Source organism: Anguilla rostrata, chromosome 17, assembly GCF_018555375.3.
Source record: "Anguilla rostrata isolate EN2019 chromosome 17, ASM1855537v3, whole genome shotgun sequence".
Taxonomy (NCBI): domain Eukaryota; kingdom Metazoa; phylum Chordata; class Actinopteri; order Anguilliformes; family Anguillidae; genus Anguilla; species Anguilla rostrata.
Genome location: NC_057949.1, coordinates 15427335 through 15439244, shown reverse-complemented (window position 1 = coordinate 15439244; position 11910 = coordinate 15427335). Strand labels below are relative to the sequence as shown.

The 11910-nt window shown below is 42.9% G+C and overlaps 1 protein-coding gene across 1 annotated transcript in view; it reads left to right on the top strand.

Annotated features, from left to right (window-relative positions):
- The first annotated feature begins 1172 nt into the window (after window positions 1–1172).
- The window catches only part of slc17a7a (solute carrier family 17 member 7a), a 37701-nt gene continuing 26963 nt past the window's right edge, over window positions 1173–11910 (top strand). The window contains exon 1 of the mRNA XM_064315622.1: window positions 1173–1338. Within this exon, the coding sequence (XP_064171692.1) occupies window positions 1277–1338 (62 nt within the window). The 5' untranslated portion in view covers window positions 1173–1276. The remainder of the gene's footprint in view (window positions 1339–11910) is intronic.

The following is an 11910-nucleotide window of genomic DNA, read 5'->3' as shown; positions in this document are numbered from 1 at the left end:
CCTGGCTGTTCCCCATCACTCTGTACCCTGCTCATTTCAAAGCACATTTCTCCGTGAAGAAGCCCAGCCGAACATGGTTTCTGGCGAGGAACAGTGTGTGTGTCACGGAACGGCTGCTGTACGTCACCTGACATAAACCCACATCGCCCCCTGAGGACCGAGTCTGTGCCATCCAGAGTAACAACTGTACACGTGTGCTGAACTCTGTCAGTGATCTCTGGGGGAAAGGATTTCCTGGGGGAAATTACCAGAGGACATGGCGATAGCAGACCTCCCGTGATCTGGCACTTATTGTTACGTAGTTTTTATGCCTAATAAAGGGATTCATTTAAAATTGAATTTTCATTTGCGATTACAGTCATTTGTTGAGTAAACAAAGGTTTTGGGTGCATATATGTACAATTTACCTAAGTGCGCGCATGTGTGTATTCATGCGCTTCTCAATCAAATCAAACATTTTTTTTAAATTGGTATCTCCGAAAAGCACACTACAAGATTCAGTCGGAGTTTTTCTAATCGGTTATCTTGTTCAGGCGCCTCAGAGATCCACACATAAAATTCAGGGACACTAACTGGCCACGAGGTGGCAGTGGGTATAGGGCAGATGAGCGCGCGTGTGTCACCCGAGAAGAGTCATTTTCTCAAGTTTGTAAGTTTGCGACAGACAGTCTCTGAAGCAGTCTAAGCACGATCGAGTACTCCGTTTTCAGTGCTATACCGTACACTAGTGTTTTCCATCGTATGGAAGCATCTCCTCCCTCCTCTCGCGTCGATCGTAAACGAATAACGGTGATAGGCTATTCCAGTTTGATCAAATGGTATAGACATAGTGGGTGCATAGATCAGCGGAAAGGGTGTAAGTTTGGAATTTACACATTCAATGTAAAGTTTCTGCTGGGGTGCAGAGTTTGATTAATCGATTAATTTGATTAAACGCACCTCACACAAAGTCTCAAGGAGACGAGTTAGCTTTGTGACTCGGATTCAGCACCATGGACAGTTCGGTACACAGCTGTGAAAGACAGATGTTCGGCGGTTCATTGTTTATAAAATATGGAAATAAATATAAGGTAAACTCCATTATAAGAGAGAGTGAGAGAGGGGAGAGAGAGATGGAGAGAGTTTTTAGGTTGTAAAAGGGAAGTGAGATTTAACCATGTATGAATGAGAGGTAGGAGTGGGAGGGATAAAAAGCAGAGGAAAAGAGAGAGCGGCAGCGCGCTCACGCGGGAGTGCGCGCGGGACAGCACATCGGCCGGATCTGGGAGCCGCGAGGATGGAGGTCCGACCAGATAGGATTAAAGCGGTCGCGGGCAAGACTCTCGGGAAAATACACAGGTACCCCAAAACCTTTTTTTGTGCACTACAATCAGTTTAAAAGATGCTACGCCGAACACCGATTCCAAGTGCTTGATACGTATTGTGCCCCCACCCGCAGCATAATGTAGATCCATAGTTCACGCGGAACTTTAAATTAATGCAAAGTAGATGTCCACCCAATGTCTTGTGGTTTACACTTCGATTCAATCATAAATGAATTCGATTTTGAATAGCAATAGATTGAAATAAATCATGCATCGTTACTCGCGCTGTCAAGTGAGAACTGAACCATCCGGTGATGTGAACAAGGAAAGCTGCCGGTTTCCAGTACCAGTAGGAGCAATTAAGGTTTATTTAGTGGCTATACTTTTTATCCTAAAGCTTTGATCATTTGGTGTAAATTACTGAAAATATGGATTTATACAGGAGTATCCCTTTGAAAAATTTTGAAACACATTTGAATGTATGTAGACTATGCATTTTATTATATTTTCTTTATAAGTCGAATAAAAAGTTCCTGCTTCATTGTAGGCTCGCTGCTTTTGGCGACAGACTGGCTGGACTTTGATTTGAAAGATTTCAAGGTAGTTTGTCAATTGTCAAAAGGGGGCGAAATGACCAGATTACTTTCCGTTTTGATAAATGTCGTTTTCGTGTCTGCTTTCAGTTTTTCTGATTCCTTGCTCCTTTTTTGATTTAGTATTTCTTCTAGTATTTAAGTAAAGACATGGTTCCACTGTTCACTTTTATGCGGCTTTTTGATGCAGCGGGCTACTGCAGGTCACTTGCTAGCGGGCCGCATGGCGTGTCGTTGACGTTGGTTCTTTTTGAAATATTCTGTGACGTGTGCTTGTGTATTGGGCGCCAAATGTATTTACAGTTCATAGAAAACTCGTCTAAAAGCTCGAAAGAAGCTCTTGGCTTTCATCAATGTTCCAAGAGTCATAGTGACTCTTTTCGTAAAATTGTTCGCGCCGTGAGTTCTCACAGCGTGTTTTCTTTCATTAATCCCTAATAGAAAACTAAATAATTCAATGAATGAATGGATAAAGAACTTTCAAAATATTTAATAAGTAAAAATGTTTTTATTGTTGTAATACCAGTTTTAAAAAGAAATAATCCCTCTGTAATAAATGAAACCCTCAGAATAATTCCGGCATAGCTGTCATACATATTGAAATGTATAAACTCTTAATTTAACGGCACTTTTTGTGAACTGCGTACATAAAAAGGTTCATATACTTTCGAACAAAACGTGGATAGAATAGGCTATTTTTGTACCATATTCCTAAAAAGCAAAATCAACAGTCATTCGTTTCATGGCGGTGAATTTCTGAATTTTCACCTTTTCTCCAAATTTTGTACGAACGTGCACGGTTATAGTGATATTTGTAGGCTATATTCTCCAAAAATAGGAAATAGTTTTATCGCCAAGCATCGCAACATAACCGAAGGATTATGTGGAGTAGTTTTATGGATTAGTTTGATGTATATTATGAATGCTGATTGCGTAATGCATCAACGACGGCTGGAACGTTAGTGCCGGAAGGTCTTTCATAAGTTATTTAATTGGCACGCCCATTCCATCATTTATAATGAAAACACCGTTTTAAAATCGATGCCAATCCATTGTTGAAGTATTTGAATTAAGTAATTGAGAAGTCTTTAAATTGTATTCTCTAAGCTTTACATATTCAGAATGTTTTCTACATCAGTAATTTTTCCTCACTGGAATGTCAGCTAAATATTAACACATGATGTAATGTGCTAGGAGATAAGTTCACCTAACTGAACAATGTGAATGTAATTTCTCTCCAACAATTGCAACTGTTAATGGTTTATTAAAAGTACAAGTATATCGCAAGTACTGCAGTGTATAGAATGTATATATTTCAAACAATAAATTATTTCATATAATTCAATTTTTCATACTTTTGCACAACACGGCGTTGTTTGATCGACAGTTTAACATCATCTGCTGGTGCCATGTTCAATAGCCGTACAGCAATATCAGAAACTACTCATAAACAATTTAGATGGTAATGACAGCAACTACAGTGAAAATGACGGAAGAGAAAACAATTAAGTCACGTATTTCCAGAGAGTTAACCATTAGGCTACAATTCGATTATCCATCCGATCTTACTACCATTAACTTTTCGTTTCGTAAAGTAGGCCTGCTCAGGACGTCAAAAATAGTCAAGTTCATCATTTTAAAAACGTACTTCATACAGAAAAATAAATAATTTGAATGCGTGCATCTTACGAAAAGAATAATTATAGTTAATAGGCCTACAACAAACTATAAAACTCTTAAATCGCAATTCATAAATCTATATTTGAATACCTTGGTGTGCGTTTAAAAAAAAAAAAATACAATTTTAATGTGTTAAACTAATTGGCTGTGTAACTTTCTCCGCACGGGCACCTTGGTCAAATAATTAAAAGTGCCCTGGAAGATAAAGGGATAGGCCGGGATAGGCCGTGTGCAAAGACTGCGTGGGTGGTCTTGCAGTAGTACACCGAGCACTCTTTCGGGATTTGATGTTTCAACGAATAAATCCTGTCCCGATATAGCCTGCGCTTCTGTCCAGCTGTCGGTCCACGCAAATCCCCAAACTATAACCCTCCCTCCCTCCCCCTCTCTCTCTCTCTCTCTCTCTCTCTCTCTCTCTCGCCTTGTCACTTCCTGTTGTCATCTCCCCATCATAAGCATCTCTTCCCCTTTCTCTCCGGATTAAAAGCGAGCACGTGCCAACTTCTTTTTTCCCGCAGCGCACGTGCAGCGATGACTTTTCATGTGAACTCAAATGATTTTTTCTGAATTGTATTTTTCGCTGTTTTCCTTTCAAAACAGTTAAGCTGTTAAAATCATAACGTCATCCTATGTAGTTCCATTTGATAAAAGACGTCATAGAATAAAAATACGAAATGTGTTTTATTCTGTAATGGCACTGACATAATGTCTGACTGGCGGAGGCTGAGTTTATGTACACAGTTCTTTACAAATGGCTAGGTCTAGGCTCGGTCACAAATTCATGACAAGGAACGTATTTGTACGGTAAATTTTGTGGTGGGAATTCAAAGGGGAAGAAGGCCTTTACCTTTACCTTATGTTTGCAAATGCATAATGTGAATATTTGTGCTCGCAGGCACGTGTGTGTGCGCTTGCGTGTGATTAAGTGTGCGTGTGTATGCGTGTACATCGAGCGAGCATGTGTGTACTATATCTTCATATTGTGCACGTGCATTAGAGCAGACTGTAATGTAACCCTGTATTCCAAATGCAGTCAGTTGTTCATCTATTATTTACACGTTCTCTCCATCAAAAAAAAAAAAAAAAAAGCTCTCAGTGTTTCTATTATAAACTCGGCAGCCAAGGCAAACACCGCGACTCCATCAGGACCCGATTCGGCCACTGCGTGCCCTGGTCCCCCGCCCTGGTCCAAACCCTTCAATTCCACTCAGTACCTACTCAGTCTGCTTCTGTGAGAGGACTTTGGGTTTGCGAGTCCACTCCGTTGCGGTCCCCATCGTCTCTTTGGAATCGCGGCTTCCGTGCTTCGCGGGCCGGCTCTTCACTCTCCACCCGCGACGGCGGACTAAATCTGCGGATTGCAGGCGATCAAAGCCGTCGGCGTTGCTAGCTCCCTTAATGGCGAAGCGGTTCCAGATTATCCGCGTGATCAGTACGTGTGAAAATCCTTGAACGCAGTCGTTTTAAACGCTTTTCCGTTGGGCCTGCTTTAGCTGCAGGCCGTTCCTGCCTGAGATGCCTTCGCGGTGATTTCACCTGGGCTGCTGGTGCGTTGAGCAGCCCCGCACGTTTTCACCAGGTGAGTCAGGTGAACCCAGGCCTGCTCATCCTTTGTAAAATATTATAGACAGACAATACCTTTCGCATCTTCCTGAATTATTAATAGCTCGCAGGAAATAAATATTTTATCTCAAGATGGACCCCTGTTGTAGTTAGCATCATTCTCCGCTTTTGTTTTATTTTTCTTTCTCCCAAACACAATGCGCAAAATCACAAGTGCTGGGAATTTTCTCTTTTGCAATAAGCTCAGGAGAAGTCTAAAAACTTGGGGCTTCTTCAAATTTGGGCATTTACAAATGTAGTTTAGATGGGTGGTACAAGAAAGACTAAGGCCTGTATTCAAACAACAGTTGTCCTAATTTTTACCAATGATTCGATGAAAGTGTTGATTTCCCACTTGGAGAGCTTAGTAAACACTTTACATTAAGGACAAACGTTGATTGAATCCAGATCTTAACCCTAGAACCGATCCAGGGAAACACTATTGGAATGGCATTTACTGCTGTATGTACAGTAGAGACGGGGGTAGAAGCCAGGCAAGGTTTTTTTGGGATTGCGTGGGGTTTCCTCACATGATCTGGTGAAATGGTAGAAGCTGTCCTGTTTTACAGAGGGTGGGGGGGGAGTCACAATGGGACACCCATGGATCTTGATGAGAAGTGTCCCTGTAGTCCTTTTGAGGTGTACCCGTCCATGTGCCTACAAAGGCTGGGGCAATTTGGAACCCCTTAATTAAGACACGATTTCATAGTCCTTAAGCCTAATGCGGCTGTTTTAGTGTAATCTAGCACTGGTGGTGTGGAGTGCTTTTTGTGTTTGTGGAGGTGTGCATATCTGCTGACCTCATGAGGAGGGATGCTGCTGTAGGCATTGCATATCGAGGAGTTGGATTGTAGCATGTCTTCGTCTGAGAAGCTCATATTTGACTTGACTCACATTTGGCCGGCTCTGTAATGTTTGGTGTAGTGTTGTTAAAATCTGTGTCCTGGTCTTCTTCTCTCCCAGGCTGTCATCATCACTCCCCGTGTTCGTTTACCAGTGTTTTGCTTGGGTATAGCGTCATTGCGTCAGTGTTGAGGTTCGTTCCATTTGAATTCAGTCAATTCAGGAAGACGAACAGAAATTCAGTTGGCGAACTGAAAAAACCACCATTGAAAATGACGGCCATTTTCGATTTGTGAAATGACTGGAGGAGTGAAATCAGCAGAGTCCTATTTGCCAGAAGTATGAGCACTTGGCCACTGATAATTTAACCGTTTGTGGAAATGACCAAGCAAGTAGCAGAAAGCCAAACCTTCACTGTTCAATTCAGCTTAAAGAATAACTACAGAAGAACTTAAACTTAAACATGTTGCAATAACCTTCATTGATCAAAAACCACCATACACAGGAGGGCAGAGGGACAGTTTGAGAATGCATGTACTGTGTTTGCAATATGTGCTTTTATATATTGAGAGGAATATCGTTGTATTGGTCAGATTGTGGAAAGAATTTTCATTCTGCACCGTTCTGCACTGTAATAGGAATTCTGGAAAACTGACAGAATTTTGCTGGCAGCAGTTAGCTTGTAAGTTGCTATGATAAATTTCACAGGATGTTTTCAGTAATAACTATTATAGTTGTTTTGTCTCTGGACTGTGGGAGATTGTACTAATATTTACTGAAAAATATATTTACTTTAAATTTTATGAACAGATTTGTTCATTATAAAGTAATATTGCTATGAAAAACTACATACATCATTTTTAGTGTATCATGTCCTGAGGTTTTAGGAGATAGACAAGCAAAAAGGCTTTGCAGGTGATCTATTTGTTTCAAGGTAAGCAAAAGATGAACTATCACTGCTTACAATGAAAGGCTTTCTGTTTGACCCAATTATGCTCTCAGCAGTCATATAGTGCTGGGAAGTGCACAGAGAGCATTTGTGTGAGGAACATTATATGCAGTACATTCTTATGAATTTTGGCTATGAACTGTAAACTTGATTTTGTTTGTGTGTTTTGTGTTGAGACAGTATATGCGTGTGCGTGTGTATATGTGCACTCACACATTTGTGTGTGTACGCGCATGTGTGTGTGAGTGTGTGTGTGCATGTGTGTGTGTGCGTGTGTGAATGTGTGTGCATGTGTGTGTGTGCATGTGCATGTATGTGTGTGAGTGTGTCTGTGTGTGTGCATGTGTGTGCGTGTGTGTGCGTGTGTGTGTGTGCGTGTGTGTGTGTGCGTGTGTGTGTGTGTTTGTGTGTGTGTGCATGTGTGTGTGTGTGTGCGTGTGTGTGCGTGTGTGTGTCCCAGGTTCCCTAGGTGACACAGTCCCACAGAGACGCAATCTGTTCACCGGAGAGGGAGGTGGGGGCAGAGGGCTGATTTTTTTGCTACTTTCATCTTCATAAAGAGCGATGCTCTTATTTAGAGAGAGAGAGAGGAAGACCCCAAGCGGCCATTTTAATTTGATTCAGCTGGATAAAGCTGCGTTTCAGTTCAATCATGTCACACAAGTCTTTGGGCGGTGGCTCTAAAAACGTCTCGATAATGTGGGATCAGTAAATTACTGCGAATGTTGTAGAATCAAATGACTTAAAGTATGACAGTTATTCAGGTGTGTGTTTTTTGTGTTTACTTGTTGTTCGGTAGGCTGGTTTTCTGTGATTTTCACAGGGCTGCAGCTGTTGGCCTTTTTTTTTTGTTTTTACCCTTAATTTAGCGGTTAAGGTTAAGGTCGACCGTAAGAGAAATGTATCAAAGTTTTGTTCTCTGTGTCGAGAAAGAGATAAAAAGGCATTGCAAATACATTAAAAAGAGAGACAAGCAAGAACACAGAATTCTGGACTACGTAGTAGTTTTCTTACTCTTCTCTCTCTCTCTCCCTCTATCTCTCACTCTCTCTCTCTCTCTCTCTCCTTCTCTTTCGCCATCTGATCCTCTCATAAGAGGATTATCCGGGCTGTTCTGTGACTCTAAAATGAAAGGTAATAAAAAGATTCTTACGCTAGCCTTTGATTTGTCTGCAAATCTATGCTGGCATCCATCTTTAATATCTGACTATAAAAATCTGCCCTGTCAACTAGAATAGATATAGAAGAAAATTATATCATAGATATCGTTTTTTGCATTACCTTTGTTTAAAATGCTTTGAGTACTATGATAAAACTATACAAATGAAACATATATTATTATTATTATTATTATTATTATTATTATTATTATTATTATTATTATTATTATTATTATTGAGCTTTTGGGACTAGACTTCGGACTGGACAATAATTGTCACACCAATGCAGGGATTGAGTGACTACTTTTCCAGTTTGACTCTCACCTCTATGTGGATTTTGGGACAGTTCTATTTTCTTTCTATCTACAAGAACATATTTTACATTCATCTCCAGCATTTCAAACCTGAACACCCTCACCCCCACCCGCTCCTCCCTGTCCCCCCCGGCTATGTTTGTGATCTTCCCAGAACAAAGATATCTGGACTTTTGCACTTTTGCTGTGCTACTGCTGGGCCTGCCTCTGCTCCCTACAACATCAGTGATGCATCACAGACCAGCAGTGCTGTCAATCAAAAGCACAGCAGCTGTCTGAAGCATCCCCCTGCCACGCCTTCCCCAGCAGTGCCCAGAGCACAGCACTCACGCCACTCAATATCTCAGCAGCTTCAAAGCACGCTGCTCTCCAAGATACTGGTCCGATACTGCAGGATGGGACACACACGCTCACACACACTCTCACACAAACACACACACGCTCACACGCTCACACACACTCTCACACAAACACACACACACACACACACACGCTCACACGCTCACACACACTCTCACACAAACACACACACGCTCACACGCTCACACACACTCTCACACAAACACACACACGCTCACACGCTCACACACACTCTCACACAAACACACACACACACACACACACACGCTCACACACATCTCACACAAACACACACACACACACACACGCTCACACGCTCACACACACTCTCACACAAACACACACACGCTCACACGCTCACACACACTCTCACACAAACACACACACACACACACACGCTCACACGCTCACACACTCTCACACAAACACACACACGCTCACACACACTCTCACACAAGCACACACATGCATACACACACACTCTCACACAAGCATACAGACACACACACACACTCTCACACAAACACACACACACACACACACACACGCTCACACGGCTCACACCACACTTCACACAAAACACACACTGCTAAGCACACACTCTCACACAAACACACACCACCTCACACGCTCAACACACTCTCACACAAACCACTCAACGCACACACGCTCACACACACTCTCACACAAACACACACACGCTCACATGCTCACACACACTCTCACGCAAACACACACATATACACACACACACTCACACTCTCTCACACACACCCACTCACTCAAACTTTCACACACACACACTCACACACACTCTCACACAAACACACACACGCTCACACACACTCTCACACAAACACACACACACACGCTTGCACACACTCTCACACATACACACACACACACACAAGCACACACTCACACACACACACATACACACACGCACACTTTCACACACACACACACTCACTCACACACATATACACACACACACACAGAGACACACACAAAGCATGATGGGACAGGTGATGTGCACTGAAGACTCTGGTCTTCGTCGTGCTGTTCTTCCTCCTCTGTGCGTTTCTGTGTGTGAAAGAGAGGCGCGTAACCTGGAGCCTCAGGGTCTCAGGCTCTGGAGCCGTTTCATGTCCTGACTACCCCAGCGTGCTTTAGGGTTCAGTCGCTGCTGGCAGGAGCCAATCAGCCGGCATTAACCTAACAAGCAATTAGCGAGCGGAGGTGTGTGAGGTTCCGCTGAAGAGAACACGTGTCACTGCCCTGCTTGGCGCTGGTGGCCTGCTGGTTCCCTCGAATCGGACGGCCCGTCTAATTTTACTCCGGATTACGGACACTTCCTGAAAGCATCGGTTGAGAAATGAAGCTGTGGCCCTCCCGCAGTGCAGCCCGCGCGGTTCGTGCCGCTCACGGTGTTTTCTGACTCGCTTTGGGCTGCGGAGAAGCCTTTTTGTGATTTCCGGAGAAAGGCTGAATGGTTCGTTTTTGGCGTGGCGGGCCATTCGACAGCGCGCGCGTCAGCCGTTCGGTGTTCAGTGGTTGTGTGGACAGTGTTATTATGCGTGCAGCGTGCGCGACTCAGTTAATGAGTCAAATAAATGATCGTTAACCAGTTGCTACAGAGAAAGAATCGTGCGCAAGCCGAGGTGAGATGATGCTCTTTGTGAGTGAACTGAAGACATGACTTCTGATCACCCTGTACTCTGAATTATAGATGAAGGGGGCAGATCACTCTGAATTATAAATAAAGGTGATAGATCCCTCTGCGTTATAGATTAAGGGAGTGGATCACTCTGCGTTATAGATTAAGGGAGTGGATCACTCTGCTTTATAAATAAAGGGAGTGGATCACTCTGCGTTATAGATTAAGGGAGTGGATCACTCTGCTTTATAGATAAAGGGAGTAGATCACTGCATTATTGATAAAGGGAGTAGATCCTTCTGCTTTATAAATGAAAGGAAGTAGATCCTTCTGGATTATATGTTAAGGGAGTGGATCACTGCATTATAGATGAAGGGAGTAGATCCCTCTGCTTTATAAATGAAAGGAAGTAGATCCTTCTGGATTATATGTTAAGGGAGTGGATCACTCTGCATTATAGATAAAGCGAGTAGATCACCCTGCTTTATAGATGAAGGGAGTAGATCACATTGAGACAGGGAAGGTTGCAGGAGGTGCTGCCCTGTGATGTCTGGCTCAGAGAACAGCGCCATGTCTGAGCTCAGTGACAGAACCCCGCCAGCGACGTCACTCCAGCCCAGAGAGGGCGGCGGCTGCAGGGCGGGGCTCGGGGGAGGAGGGGGGCGGGGTCTCCATCCCCGTGCCCCAGTGATGTAATGGATGACACGGTACCCGGTGCGTGGGGGTAGGTGAGTCTGCTGTTAAACGCTTAACATCGAGCAGGAGATCAGTCCGGAACAAGAGAGCCGCAGGGAGACAGAACTGACCAAACACTCAGATCACCCAACCTTTAACGTTCAGGCGTGGGGTTTTTTATTCTGAGAGAAAGGATTATTCTTCATAATAGAAATTATACATATGTGAAATATATGGAATATTTTCAATGAATAATATAAGTTATTTATTTTTATATATAATTATGATTACTATTATTATAACTGTTATTAACCATTTATTTCTTTTCTGTATAAACGCACCAATACATAAATGCTATACTGCACAAAGATGGTTTAAAAGGCATTTCCTTCATTAATTTGAAAACACTTTACATAATTTATAAGGGGAGCACTTTGCACGAAAGCATTATAAATGATTAAGCAAATTTCTCAGATTTACTCAGTGTAGCTGTTAACCGTGTGTTCTGTCGTTCTCTGGGAAGTGTATGTGTTCATTTGGTGATAGCGTACCCCTGCTGCAGAGCTAGGGTTAGGCCTTAGACCTTAATCCTGCACCCCAAAATCAGCAGTGTAACCCCAAACCTCCACTCTGCATATTGTAATCCACATGACTACGACTAATCCTCAGGATTCTTGATGCCTCAAATTCCCCTACGTGTGTGTGTGTGTGTGTGTGTGTGCATGTGTGTGTGTGTGTGTATCAGGGCCTGCTGACTCCACCAGTCCAGTGAC